The sequence below is a fragment of the Labrus bergylta genome, chromosome 19, assembly GCF_963930695.1.
Source record: "Labrus bergylta chromosome 19, fLabBer1.1, whole genome shotgun sequence".
Lineage (NCBI taxonomy): Eukaryota > Metazoa > Chordata > Actinopteri > Labriformes > Labridae > Labrus > Labrus bergylta.
Genome location: NC_089213.1, coordinates 17834952 through 17849409, shown reverse-complemented (window position 1 = coordinate 17849409; position 14458 = coordinate 17834952). Strand labels below are relative to the sequence as shown.

The 14458-nt window shown below is 42.4% G+C and overlaps 2 protein-coding genes across 2 annotated transcripts; both read left to right on the top strand.

Annotated features, from left to right (window-relative positions):
* Window positions 1–235: 235 nt before the first annotated feature.
* On the top strand, window positions 236–4815 carry LOC109982408 (biotinidase). Its single transcript, XM_020631597.3, has 6 exons — window positions 236–545; window positions 1101–1250; window positions 1418–1569; window positions 1660–1837; window positions 1924–2502; window positions 2587–4815. The coding sequence occupies exons 1-6, from the start codon at window positions 327–329 to the stop codon at window positions 2857–2859; spliced, it is 1551 nt and encodes a 516-aa protein (XP_020487253.1). The 5' UTR covers window positions 236–326; the 3' UTR covers window positions 2860–4815.
* A 7197-nt stretch (window positions 4816–12012) lies between these two features.
* On the top strand, window positions 12013–14442 carry LOC109982410 (biotinidase). Its single transcript, XM_020631598.3, has 6 exons — window positions 12013–12533; window positions 12717–12866; window positions 12972–13123; window positions 13221–13398; window positions 13474–14025; window positions 14110–14442. The coding sequence occupies exons 1-6, from the start codon at window positions 12294–12296 to the stop codon at window positions 14380–14382; spliced, it is 1545 nt and encodes a 514-aa protein (XP_020487254.2). The 5' UTR covers window positions 12013–12293; the 3' UTR covers window positions 14383–14442.
* Window positions 14443–14458: the final 16 nt, after the last annotated feature.

Genomic DNA, 14458 nt, shown 5'->3' with positions numbered 1-14458 from the left:
TTAACGTGAATAAATAACATTTATAATTGCTTAATAAATAATCTTTAATTTATTTTCACACAAAATCAAATAGAACTAGTTCACATAGATATATTGATGTAAATCTAATTAAGAAGTGACGTAGAACAACTCAAGCCAATATTTTTGAAAGCTTTTCGTGCTAAATGTGGAGAAATGTTGCTTTATTATTTAGTGCGCCCGACTTTACAATCGTCAAATCTCTTTCGCAACATTTTTGTTTTTTTTGGCATTAGGCCAGAAAACTCGACGATAAGCTTTGTTGAAGTCTACCTGACTTAAATCATTCGTGTCTCTGTAAAGTAACCATGACACTCTTCAGTGCCTTCGCCAGTTTTATTTTTACGTTGGCTGCTGTTGTTGAAAACCAGCCTGTCATGGAGTCCTCATATGTTGCTGCTGTGTACGAGCACAACCTAATCCTTAACCCGGAGCCCCTTGTGCAACTGTCCCGGTCTGCTGCCCTTCAACATATGCAAAAAAACTTGGATATCTACGAGGAGCAGGCTGCCGAAGCCGCTAAGCAGGTATTGTGAGAGGGTTGTGTTTTGCATTCTTCAGTCAGAGATTTATAAAGGGTAACTTATTGCTCATGTAATACTGTAGTTATGTTGACCTACTGTCAAAGGGAGAAGACATATCGTCAGGGGCTGTTAAAAACTAAAAAGCGCAGACAGCTGGGTATTGTTGATAGATGTGAGAGGGGATGTTGACTTGAGCTTGTACAACACTTTTTTAGTCTTCTGAGTACTGAATGAACTTGTACACCTACCCATTTACACCCATTCACACACCGATGGCAGAGGTTGCTATGTAAAGTGACCATCAGAAGTAACTCATCCCATTATACACATGCATACGCCACTTGAAGCAGCGGGAGCAATATGGGATTAAGTGTCTTGCGTTGGACATGTCGCTGCAGGAGCTGGGGATCGAACCCCCCCCCCCCCCCCCCAACCTTCCAGTTGAGAGGCAACCGACTCTTGGCCTGTACCTGCTGAGCCACAGTCGAAATACTATTTCAAATGAGGAATGGGGTTTCAAAAGAACTCAATGCCCCTCTCATTTCTTTCCTCAATCAGGGTGCCCAGATCCTGGTGTTTCCAGAAGATGGCATTCATGGTTACCACTTCAGCCGTTCATCCATCTCTGGTTATCTTGAGACAATTCCTGACCCGCAGCAAGAGAGCTGGAACCCCTGCACAGAGCCCGAAAAGTACAACGTCACTGAGGTGCAAACGATACTTTGAAATAATGTTATTCTTGACGTGCATTCTAACGTAATACACTAATTCAGAAATGCCACCAGTTTGTCAAGACTAATGACTCATTAAAACATAGCCTTCGTAACTTAGTCTTTGAATATGATTCCATATATGAGTGTTGGGCTGTTTCACAGGTTCTCCAGCGCTTGAGCTGTATGGCTCGTCGTAACAAACTCTACCTTGTGGCCAACATGGCTGGCCTGCAGCCCTGCCCCCTGAAGACCGACCCCACCTCCTCCTGTCCCTCTGATGGACGCTGGCAGTTCAACACCAACGTGGTCTTCAGGTGAAGTAAAAAAATAATGTAGTTTAAGTGAAATCCAGCAAGTGAATCAAGACATAAATTCCTAATTTCAAAAGATTGTCCTACAATTAGGTCAGATGGCCTGCTGGTGGCACGCTATCATAAATACAACCTTTTCTTTGAGGAGTCCTTTGACACTCCACCACAACCTGAGCTCATTGCATTTGATACACCTTTTGCCGGGAAGTTTGGCCTTATCACCTGCTTTGACATCCTCTTCCACAAGCCCACAATAGCCCTGGTGGAGAAGGTAAAAAAAAACACGCCCGATTTCTGTATCAAACTCTGTGTTCTTGTGTTTGTTATTTCTCTTCCTAACAACAATTCTCCTTTTAGGGCGTGCGTCAGCTGATCTTTCCCACAGCCTGGATGAACCTGCTCCCCCTACTAGACTCTGTCCAGTTCCATCGGGCATTGAGCTTGGGTGCCAATATCACCCTACTCGCAGCAAACCTTCGAAATGACAGACTAAACATGAGGGGAAGTGGTATCTACACCCCTTTTTCTGCCACCTATCACCACGCACAGAGAGGAGACCCAGAGGAGGGCAGACTGCTCGTTGCTAAGGTTCCTGTCTTAGACCAGCAGTGGTTGGACAAAAACGTCACCACACAGGAGGAGGTAGTTAAGGCAGAGCTCATATCACCAAAGGCTACAGACTCTGGATTCTGTCATCAAGAGAGCTGTTCTGATGCTTCTCCAGCCCCTGCCTCCTCAGACAACTTCACTTCACTCATGATGTACGACCTATTTACATTTGTCCTCGTAAACGAGACCGAGGGTGTCACTAATGTTTGCAGCGGCACCTTTTGCTGTCTCCTCGAGTACCGTCGTTTTCCACAGGGTGACAGTGAAGAACTCTATGCATTGGGAGCATTTGCTGGAATGCACAAGAATGGAATCTATGCCCATCAGGTATGAATGAGAAAATTAGGTAATATCTGGGATTGTAAATCTGCTGACGAAACTTATGTCACCTGTATCACACCTCTGTTTCAGGTGTGTGCACTCGTCCGTTGTGCAGGGTTGGACCTCAGCTCCTGTGGGCAGCAAGTGGAAGAGGCTGAGACTAAACTGGACTTCCAATTGGAGGGGAGGTTTGGAACCAGATATGTGTACCCATCAGTTTTGGTTAGCAAGATGGTCCTGGATGAGCCAGAGCATTTTGAAAAAGGTGCAGATGGCAGAGTGATCTTGAAACACTCAAACATGAGTGGTGGGCTGGTGACTGCCTGTCTGTACGGACGGATGTATCACCTGGACAATGAATGAACTGCTTCGGAATGACGTGTGTGTATTCATACGTTCTGACCAAAACTGGTTGTAATGTATCTTTTTCACATTTGTCTTCTATCAAAAACATATATCTTTATGCATTGGAGTGTAATGGAAAATTGCTAAAAAGACCTTTTAAACCACGTTAGTGAATGTATCTGATGTCTTCTTGTGTCCCTCAGTAAAAGTATCAGCATGGAATATGACAACATGATTGTCCTTGCATTATCTTTGTCTGTAGCCATCGTGGGCAACTCCCTGGTGCAAAATGTCAGTTCCAGTAAAATCCTTGTTAATGTGCGACCATGAGCTTTGCCTCCCCTTCTCATGGGGTGGAGGGTTGGGTTCTGTGCAGAGCTCTGTATTGATGCTTTTTTTTTTTTTTCCAATCCACACATCATGGTGACTACACATACATTATACTGTCTGATCCTTTACCTTGCGATGTGCACAATGTAAACATCATTCCTAGTGTCGCCCACAGCTTTTTAAACACATTACAGTCTTCTTACAAAACCAGAGCTGGCTCCAATATCATCACGTGAATGTACAAAAGTGTTGGACTTTAGTCACATGCTGTTAACCTCTGTCTCTGTGTTCATAGATTTCCACCTCCATGTAGCCAACTCAGACTGCATAAGCTTATTTTTCTGCAGCCTTTGGCTGATTTGAAAGCATTTTCATAAAATGAGGACCAGTAATTTAGTCCCTCATTTCTTTATCTATTTTCTACAGAGCTGTATGTAAGCGGATTTTCATCACAGTCGAACTGAATATGGGTATTGAGATTTCTGTACTTTTTATATTTTGGGATCTAAACGACTCTGTAAGTCTCTTACAGCACAGAGATTGAGCTTTTTGTTTAGGAGAAAGATCCTTTTAAAAACTAGCAGGCACTCTCGACAAAGCTACCAAACTGGGGAAAAGAGTTAATTATTATTGATTAATAACACATTTACCTTAAAGAAAACAGACTTAGCTGGTCTTCTGCTGCCTCAGTTTGTCATGTATATTTTTGTCACTTTGATAATGGTTAATTTAGATCTATCATAGTATTGGTGTTATACACAACAAAACAGAATGTGGTGATGGAGGGGTGCTAAAACAAAATTGTCTGTAAGTTTGAAAAGTACAGAAAAATGATAGTGTTAGTCCACGTCAAATGAAAGATGTGCACGTAACTGATAAAGACCTCTTATCAGCTCAAACTGAAGGTAAGCATGGTTCGGTCATATAACCTAAACTTCAAGGAATGAAGTAGACGTTTCATTTTAGAATCTTTTTATGGAGGCAGGACTAAACCATAGTCATCTTAAGTCAATGATCAAATGACGTATTTAACACAAATAAATTGTTAGGCACCTTCATAATGGCCCCAAGCAGCACCTCCGTCTACAGGTTATGGGAAGTCTTTAAAAATCTTTAATTTCACTCTAATGCCATCTACTGGATGAACCTGGAACTAGACTGTGACTTATGAGTTCTATTTAAGCCTTAAAGACCTTCAATTTTAAGGTCTTCCTTCTTCTTTTTTTAAAATCTTTTTTAGACCTTCCCCGTCTGCCAAAATATTGCTTTTGATTTTCTTTAGTACCTGAAATACTTACATGAAGACCTCTACATTCTCAGAAAGATCATATTTTTTATTTTCTTATTTTGATGTAGATAAAGAGAGAAAAACGTCATATCATATTTACTTTTTTCGTTCTAATTTTAAATACAAAAAAAGGTTGGAGATATTTTGCAAAATCTTTCTCAGGCAAACTTTGAACCGGCCTTGCTGTTTATGTTTGAATTCAGTCTGAACACAAAACAGAAAGGTCCTAAAAGAAAACGTAACTAACACAGAATCAAACTAACTATTAAACTGTTATACTACACACATATTATGTTGCTCTTTCACAAAAGCTTTTGCTTTTAACTAAAGTTTAAATAAACTCCCAATTCATCATATTCCTTCAGATGTCTGTGTTTTATTGAATGTAAAGCAAAGAAGCAAAGTTAGGAAAGTCAGGTGACACAGGCTGGATGGTGATTGGTTTACATCTTCACTCAGGGGCTCCAGGATTTCCAGAGATGAATAAGCAGTCCTGCCCTTTAAAATAGAAGAAACAAGAGGTATAAATGTTTGTTCTACTAAATTATCTCTCTTTTACTTAACATGAACAAGTTGCAGGTAAAGGTTATTTTATTCTATATTTGTTGTATTTGTGTAATCTATAACAAACTGGTACTTACTGAAGTGACTGAAACACAGCAGCAACTCTGCAGCTCGTCCTGTGGTCCATCCTGCCTGATGGGGTCTGCAGAGTGTTTGTTGGTCTTCTTCTTCTTCTTCTTCTTCTTCTTCTTCTTCTTCTTCTTCTTCTTCTTCTTCTTCTTCTTCTTCTTCTTCTTCTTCTTCTTCTTCTTCTTCTTCTTCTTCTTCTTCTTCTTCTTCTTGGTGGATCGTCTGCACTCGCTGTCCTTGTAACCTCTTGTTCCTGTTGCACCACCGTCGTCCACAGTGAACGGCAGCAGCTCCGGTGATGGAATAAAAGAAAAGAAGAGAACACAAGAGGTCAGTAAAACAAATCATCTTTAATATACATGTGTAATAATATTTCTCTCTCTGTCTGTATTAAAGAAGCGGATACGTTTATACTCACCTCACCTGTTGCTCTTATCCTCCTCGACCTCCGGCGGCCGAGGAGGATAAGAGAAGAGAAGAAGAATGGTTAGTAAGATGAAAAACATACAAAGAAGTACAAAACAATGAAAGTGATATTGTTAAAGACAAACTCAAATGATTTAATAAGTGATGATAATGAGTTAAAATGGAGTGGCATATTTTGTAAATCACTTTTACTGTAAATCAGAAAATCGTGCTCACCTTTTTTCATACCCTAAAGAGAGAGAGTGTGAAAATGAAAGTCAGTAACTCGGTCAAATAATCTTTGAATAAATTAAAATAATCATGACATAAATAGGTGTTAGGTACAGTATGTCGCTCGGTTACACATTCTTCCAGGTGACTGTTGAAATAAAGTTTGTGCTTACTTTACCAGCGACTCAGGTGATGAAGTGAAATAACAGTGAGGTCAAATCAGTGTCAGAAGCTCGTACTTACCTTTTTTAAAGCAGCTCAAACAGCAGAGGAAGAGAGAGAATGATATATAATGGTTAGTAAGACAGACAGATCATCTTTGAATGACTAAACGAGTGATATTAAATACATGAAAAGAATGAAGCTGGTTTATAAAAAAAGTAGTGCTATTGGTACAACTCTTCACAATAGCATGAATCGTCTTATTCTCATAAATTATTGGAGGTCAAAAGTTCGTACTTACCTTTTTCATTCTCAGAAACAATAAGACAAAGAATGGTCAGTATGACAGTTCTTTGAATTTTGAATTTAACGATGAGATTCAGAAGCTCATACTTACCTGTTTCTTCATGTAGCATGAGGGGAGGAGTTTGTCCAAGATGTCCTCTGTTAAATCAGAGTATTCCTGGGTCTTCTCTCCTCTCTCCACACAGCCACGATGAAGGTTCCTGTCCTTCTTAAGGCACGAGGTGTCGACAGCCCTGCCAGACGCAAGGGCTACCTGAGGCATCACCGGTCCTGCCAGACGCAAAGACCGGACCTCAGGATCCAAGAAAAGTCGATCCAGCCATCGTGCCAAAATGAAAACAGAGTTAAAGTCCCGGTGCAAGACGCTACCTGGGACATTAACAGCCCTGCAAGATGCAAAGGCTCCTTGGGGGTTAGCTTGCCCAGCCAGATGCAAAGGCAAGCCCTCAAATTTCCAAAGGATCCTGCTCCTTGCAAACTCAAAGAAATCAAATGTCCTGGCGCAAGACGCTACTCAGGAATTCCAAGCCCTGCCAGACGCAAAGGCTTTTCCTCAGGGTTAAAAAGGGTTCACAACCCCTGCCCTGAAAATGAAAGTTTCCGGTGCATAATAATGCTATTCCAATTTTTGAAAGACCTTCATGGGGTTGTTGTTTCTGCCAGTTAGAGGAGAGATGTTGCTGCACCAATCCTGCCAAAGTGGTCAGATGTAACCAGAAGGACTACAGAATCAATCTGAGTCGCTGCTGCCATCATCCCACCTCGGCCTCTTGGCAGCAGCCTCCTCCTCCTCCTCCTCGTCGCTGTCTTCCCACGCTCGGCGTCTCCTGTGTCCAGAAGTTGAGGGAGCTTCCGGGTAGCCTCGCACGGTGCTGTCACAAGGACCAGAGTTGGAGTCATCTGAAACGTCCCCGTAAGCAAGAGCAGGGACAGGACTGTCATTCCCATCATCGTCCCCAGACTGTGAGAACTCAGACTCCTCATCAGCTTCTTGAAGACGCGCAAACTGCCGCAACTCAAGCAGCCGATTGATGTCAGCAAGTTCGATGGGAGGGTCAGGGTCAGGCTGAGGGACAGCAGGGTCAGGAAGAGGGACAGCAGGGTCAGGCTGAGGGACAGCAGGGTCAGGAAGAGGGACAGCAGGGAAAGGAAGAGGGAAAGCAGGGTCGTCTTCAAGGAGACGCCCATACCGGTGAAACTCAAGGAACCGATTGATCTCAGCGAGAACAATGGCATCAGGGTCAGGTTCAGGTTCAGGGTCAGGTTCAGGGTCAGGTTCAGGTTCAGGTTCAGGTTCAGGTTCAGGGTCAGGTTCAGGGTCAGGGTCAGGTTCAGGTTCAGGGTCAGGTTCAGGGTCAGGTTCAGGTTCAGGTTCAGGGTAAGGGTAAGGGTCAGGGTAAGGGTAAGGGTAAGGGTCAGGGTAAGGGTAAGGGTAAGGGTCAGGGTCAGGGTCAGGGTCAGGGTAAGGGTAAGGGTCAGGGTAAGGGTCAGGGTAAGGGTCAGGGTAAGGGTCAGCACAAGGAAAAGTATGATCAGCATGAGGGAAAGAAGGGTCAGAACGAGGAAAAGGTGAATAGTTAGTGGAAGCAAAAACAGGAGGGTACGCTTGAGGATAAGCAAAAGGATGAGCTTGAGGATAGGTAGGAGGATATGTAAAACAGTGAGTTGGAGGATATGCAGAGGAATAAGGAAGTGGATGAGCAGGAGGAAGAGTGAAGGGACTAGCAGGAGGATAGGTGAAGGGACTAGCAGGAGGATAGGTGAAGGGACTAGCAGGAGGATAGGTGAAGGGACTAGCAGGAGGATAGGTGAAGGGACTAGCAGGAGGATAGGTGAAGGGACTAGCAGGAGGATAGGTGAAGGGACTAGCAGGAGGATAGGTGAAGGGACTAGCAGGAGGAAGAGTGAAGGGACTAGCAGGAGGATAGGTGAAGGGACTAGCAGGAGGAAGAGTGAAGGGACTAGCAGGAGGATAGGTGTGATGATAAGCAAAGGGAAAAGCGGGAGCAGCATTGGGCACAACATAAGAGTTAGCCAAAGGGAAAGTAGGAACAGCAACAGAAGCAGCAGGAGGCGTGGCAAGAGGAGCTGCAGGATGAGCAGGAGCAGAAGAGGGTGCTGCAGGAGGAGCAGGAGCAGAAGAGGGTGCTGCAGGAGGAGCAGAAGAGGGAGCTGCAGGAGGAGCAGGAGCAGAAGAGGGTGCTGCAGGAGGAGCAGAAGAGGGAGCTGCAGGAGGAGCAGGAGCAGAAGAGGGAGCTGCAGGAGGAGCAGGAGCAGAAGAGGGAGCTGCAGGAGGAGCAGAAGAGGGAGCTGCAGGAGGAGCAGGAGCAGAAGAGGGAGCTGCAGGAGGAGCAGAAGAGGGAGCTGCAGGAGGAGCAGGAGCAGAAGAGGGTGCTGCAGGAGGAGCAGGAGCAGAAGAGGGTGCTGCAGGAGGAGCAGAAGAGGGAGCTGCAGGAGGAGCAGGAAGAGCAACAGGCTCAGCAGGAAAAGAAGGAGGATCAGAAAGATGAGCAGGAGCAACAAGCTGAAAGACACCACCTGTAAAACAAAAACCATCAAAAGGTTACATTTTTTACATCTATAAAATAGACTGAAACAGGAGGCTAACATGCTTAATGAGACTTTCTTCATGTAACTACTGCACCAGATGTAGGCCTACAAAAATCCCATTAAAGAAAAACCACCAACAAATAATGTAAAATTCTTAGCTTGTAAAAAATGCATTCAAATCTGGAACTTTTTTTTTTACACTCAAATCATCATCATCTTAAACCTGGACAGGAAAATATCTGAATAACAGACAGTACAGCAAGGAATGTGCTTGTTGGCGCATGTATTGGTTAATGAGGCTACACATCAATCAGCTGTCAATCATGCGCGTGGAGGAGACTGAATCACCAACTATCTCTTCCCAAAAAATGTAAGTAGCCAACATCATGAACGAGCAAAAATTATTTTGAACACATATCTGACTAAACGAACAAACTCAATATTATTTCTAAACTTGAACAACTATGCTGTAAAATAGAATCTCCCCAGAGACACGGAACCCGATGAGCGCATTGACGTCCTGACGTCCTCTCCACTCCTAAAGAGTCCATCGTCTCCATGGTGCACAAGAAAAATATGTTTTGGGCATTTTTCGAAAAATGGTCCAGTCGCCATTATTTTTTCCAAAAATTTCGACAACTTATTAGAAAATTGGTATGTCCTCAAACTAAAACAACACATTTTCAGATCATTACACAACTTTTGACACGTTCCACGTTTGTCCCGCGAAATTCAGAAAAATTCCCACAATTTAAAAATCGTTTTTACTATATATAAAAAAAACATCAAATAGCCTATCTCCAAAAATTGTGTTTCTTAACAAGCCAACATAAAGTATCCCATGTGAACCTTAACTGTCTCTACATTCAATAACTACTTCTTAAACGTGTTTTCTACAGAGACAATATTTAAGGGTTTAATGGGAATAAATTACAAGCCTACATTATTCAAAATTAAAAGATGTCTTACTTGTAAAGTCGGAGAGCCATCGTCTGAGTCGGGTCAGCGGGCGCTCCTCCACACGGGGTCCCCCAGAGGCCATCTTTCCAGCAGGTAACTTTTAGATGATGAAGATTTGTTCTTCAGGTGAGTTCAGGTGTCCCACTGTTTGTTTTCCAGGAGAAGATTCAGGTTTTCCAAAACAATCAGTTTTCCGCAGAGAGGTTTTACAATCAGGCCAACAGGTGTCAGGTTCAAGTTCAAATGAGAAATTAAAGAGTCATTTAGCTCTAACGTCACCTCGGTCAAACGTCACCTCGTTCGGTTACCATGGCATTTAGTAACGTGCGTCCGTATAGGCCCATGCGTGCGCTAGATTGGAGAGATCATCTAAATTTCAGTAGGCCTATGTGTAAATAGTTTGACTATTTGAGTGTGGAAAAACTCAAATTAACATTTGTTTCCTATTTTCTCTACTTGAAAGAAATTAAGAAACTGCAAGAAATTGCAGATCTCAATAATTGCTTTTTGACAATGTCATTTTCAACTCAATTCTCACTAAAAATGTTCATTCTTGATATCAAAAATTCAATTATTTGAGTGACAAAGTTCATTTATGATATCTATAATTGTTCTTACATTACAAATATCACAAATTAATTCTAGATATCTAAAATGCAATTCTTACTAGTCGAAATTACATTATTGATATGTTGACCAAAATGACATTTTGACATGTTGAAATGTAAATTCCATTAGTGAAAACTAAATTGCCACTTGTCAGCCAGACTCATTTAATGTTAGAGGATGGTCATACCGAGCCTCATTAGTTAACTAGTCGATATTTTGCACCTTACAAGTTAACATGAAGAATTTTTGTTGTCTACAAGTTTACTAGTAAACCTTTCAACTCTCTACTCGTAAACTAATGTAGTCAAAGACCTCACTAGTGCAGGAAACTGAGTTTTTTGTTGTTGTCATTTGCTTCAATGCACTACTTTATGCTTTGGGGTCATTTTGACCCCAGAGGACAACAGACGTTAGTAAATTCAATAAAACACCCATAATTCAATCAAATTACCTCAAATTTACTGTAATCATGAAGAGCATAGTACTGAACAACCCCCATTATTTTCAGACCATTTGATGAATAGAAAACATATTTGATGGCAAAAGATTGAATTTGCAGTCAGATTGACCCCAGGACAACACGAGGGTTAAGCAACCCATGAGGATGAACTTGACATTTTAACCAACCTCTAAGGAAATCAAAACCTCACGTCACTGACGTCATCCTAAACTTTGTATCACAGGCTTTCTTTTCAGTTCTCGTAGGGCTTTTATTCAACTATAACTGTTCAAGGTCACAAGGAAGTATTTCAACCTTGATGTAATGATGCCACGTTTCTTCTGAGGTCCTGTAGCACCGACATGTATCCAAAATAAACTTCTGGTAACAGCTTCACTTTCAAGAGCTCCCTTTTCAGAAAACTCCAAACTCAGGTTGCTGAGTAGATTTCAATCCTCTGAAGTTTGAGCACCAAAACAGGGAGACAGTCTGGCAACAAATAACTGCATGAAGGAATTTAGATATTGACAGACTATTGTGTTTCTTTGAATGATTCATATTTTTAGAATCAGTACTTTATAGAGAGGTTTTTGGAAAGGGTCATACAAATATCAATAAAATAAAATTAGTTTTCATGCAGCAGATGGACTTTCCCATTCACCATTAATATTTATAACTACTGGAATTAGCACAGCAGTTATCTTCTGAGCTTTCAAAGACTGAAGAGGGATTTCTTGTTCAAAACAAAGGTTTCTAGGAGTAGTATGATACGTTTTTAAAAGGTGCACCATTTAGCAGGCTTTCACTTTTCATATTCTGCAGACAAAGTGAATGTTATTAATGTATTTAAAATTATCTTGCGTCTCTGCACATTTTGTCTGATACACATCAACATGTGGAGAAAATGTCAAAGTTTTTGGTGATATGAGTAGAACAGCCTTCCATGTGTAGGCATATGTATGAAATGTTACTGCCCTATGAGTTATGAGAGCGCTCTGTGGAGATGCCCTGGGTGTATACTGTATATTATAATTGTAGTATCGACATTATATGTACTTTATTTTTCTACAGATTTATTTATGTATTTATTTTGTAAATGTCTTGTTGTTTTCTTTAGTGTTAAGTCTACTGTGGAATGCAAATTAGATAAATTGCATTGTACAGCAAATATTTAAAAAGGACAGAACTGGATTGTATAAAGTGGTTCCAGGTTACATGCGCCACTATTTCCTGTGTTGTATTTTCAAAATAAACGCGTGTTTACCTAATACAGTCTGTGGTGTTTACATCATAGTTTACGTCTAGTTCACAGTTTTCTGGAAGCCTCTGGAGAAAGCTTTGCAAATATGTTTAAGAACATGCAATACCGATTTTGCACAAACTACGACCATGTGGATTAATATTTTTATGGCAGACTTTTTGAGCTCCCTTTGAACTGACAAACTGAAGGTTTCACAGTTTAGTCATCAAGTCGGACTTTTGACCTGAGGTTTTTTTTTTTTTAGATGTAACCAGTCCGTTGTTTTGGTCGGACTGCTGATGTATTTCAGAGATAAAACGATGTTTTCGTTCGTTGTCTTTTCGGTCTGTTATTCTTTAATATCAGCTGTGGTTCAAGTAGAGCCAAGTGAGATCTCTTCTTACGTAGCTGCTGTGTACGAGCACAGTTTAATCCTGAACCCGGAGCCTCATGTCCCCCTGTCACGCGCCGCTTCCCTGCAGCACCTGCAGAGAAACCTGGACATCTACGAGCAGCAGGCTGCACGAGCCTCCCAGCAGGTATGGACAGGACAAGTGATAATACTGGTCAACATAACATCATTAAATATCAGGCAGTCCCAGGTGGTGTCAGTGGTGATCAGGTTGTATTTCTAGATTTGTTGTCATTGAGAGGTACAATGTCACAGTCGTCGTCATGTCTTAAAAAGAGTAATATTTCCTGGCTCACGTATCTTCTGTCAGGGTGCCCAGATCCTGGTGTTTCCAGAAGATGGTCTTCAGGGATTCAACTTCAGCCGTTCATCCATCTCTGGGTACCTTGAAATAATTCCTGACCCCCAGCAAGAGAGGTGGAACCCCTGCACAGAGCCTGGCAAATACAACAACACTGAGGTGCACAATCATACTTTCAGATTTGATGTTGTTATTGACATGCGTTCTGACATGTGACACCAGTTTGTGAATATGAATTACATTTGATTGCGGTTACGGTCACAGGTTCTCCAGCGCTTGAGCTGTATGGCTCGTCGTAACAAACTCTACCTTGTGGCCAACATGGCTGGCCTGCAGCCCTGCCCCCTGAAGACCGACCCCACCTCCTCCTGTCCCTCTGATGGACGCTGGCAGTTCAACACCAACGTGGTCTTCAGGTGTTGTTTCTCCAGGCGTCTAACAGTCTAATTTAATTGCTCCTCTACATGACCTCCTACTGTATATGAACTGTTGACAGTTTCTTCTTTATTTCAGCTCAGATGGCCTGCTGGTGGCACGCTACCATAAAAACAACCCCTACTTTGAGGAGGCCTTTAACACTCCGCCACAACCTGAGATCATAACTTTTGATACACCTTTTGCCGGGAAGTTTGGCCTTATCACCTGCTTTGACATCCTCTTCAACGAGCCCACAATTACCCTGCTGGAAAAGGTAGAAATACATCTGCATTACACTCCATGGTTTTCATTTTCTTTTCTAACATCTGCCTCTTTTGGGATCCTTTAGGGCGTGCGTCAGTTAATCTTCCCCACAGCCTGGATGAACCAACTCCCCCTCCTGGACACAATCCAGTTCCAGCATGCCATCAGTTTGGGTGCCAATATCACCCTGCTAGCAGCCAACATTCGTAGTGATACTCTTATCATGACTGGAAGTGGTATCTACACCCCTTTTTCTGCCACCTATCACCACGCACAAAGAGGAGACTCAGAGGAGGGCAGACTGCTCGTTGCTAGGGTGCCGGTCTTAGAACAGGATGGGGCGTTTGCAGCAGAGTCGAAATCATCTACAGCAGCAGACTCTGGTTTCTGTCATCAAGAGAGCTGTTCTGATGCTTCTCCAGTCCCTCCCTCCTCAGACACCTTCACTTCCTCCATGATGTGGGACCCATTTACATTTGTCCTCTTAAAGGAAACAGAAGGCAGAGTTAATGTGTGCAATGGCACCTTTTGCTGTCACCTGCAGTACCAGCGGTTTCCACTGGGAGGCAGTAATGAATTGTATGCATTAGGAGCATTTGCTGGAACTCATATCGTGAATGGACGCTATGCTGTGCAGGTAAAATAAAGATTTATTACATTTTTTTATTCATTTAAACTTTTTCATAACAGTTATGTCACCTGTATCACACCTCTGTTTCAGGTGTGTGCACTCGTCCGTTGTGCAGGGTTGGACCTCAGCTCCTGTGGGCAGGAAGTGGAAGAGGCCGAGTCTAAAATGGACTTCCAATTGGAGGGGAGGTTTGGAACCAGATATGTGTACCCGTCAGTTTTGGCAAGCAAGATGGTCCTGGAGCAGCCAGAGCATTTTGAAAAAGGTGCAGATGGCAGAGTGATCTTGAAACACTCAAACATGAGTGGTGGGCTGGTGACTGCGTGTCTGTACGGACGGATGTATCACCTGGACAATGAATGAACTGCTTAAGAGAAATATCTCAATAGTTTTAGAAAATAAATTTTCTGAGCAAGATGGGAACCACTTCCTTCATTTC

Bases quoted from the DNA above. Each gene is read 5' to 3' on its own strand.
- LOC109982408 (XM_020631597.3), top strand. From the start codon at position 327: ATGACACTCTTCAGTGCCTTCGCCAGTTTTATTTTTACGTTGGCTGCT. The intron at 1,251-1,417 runs GTGCAAACGATA...GCTGTTTCACAG, and splicing joins AAAAGTACAACGTCACTGAG to GTTCTCCAGCGCTTGAGCTG. The intron at 1,570-1,659 runs GTGAAGTAAAAA...TCCTACAATTAG, and splicing joins AACACCAACGTGGTCTTCAG to GTCAGATGGCCTGCTGGTGG.
- LOC109982410 (XM_020631598.3), top strand. From the start codon at position 12,294: ATGTATTTCAGAGATAAAACGATGTTTTCGTTCGTTGTCTTTTCGGTC. The intron at 13,124-13,220 runs GTGTTGTTTCTC...TCTTTATTTCAG, and splicing joins AACACCAACGTGGTCTTCAG to CTCAGATGGCCTGCTGGTGG. The intron at 13,399-13,473 runs GTAGAAATACAT...GGGATCCTTTAG, and splicing joins CAATTACCCTGCTGGAAAAG to GGCGTGCGTCAGTTAATCTT.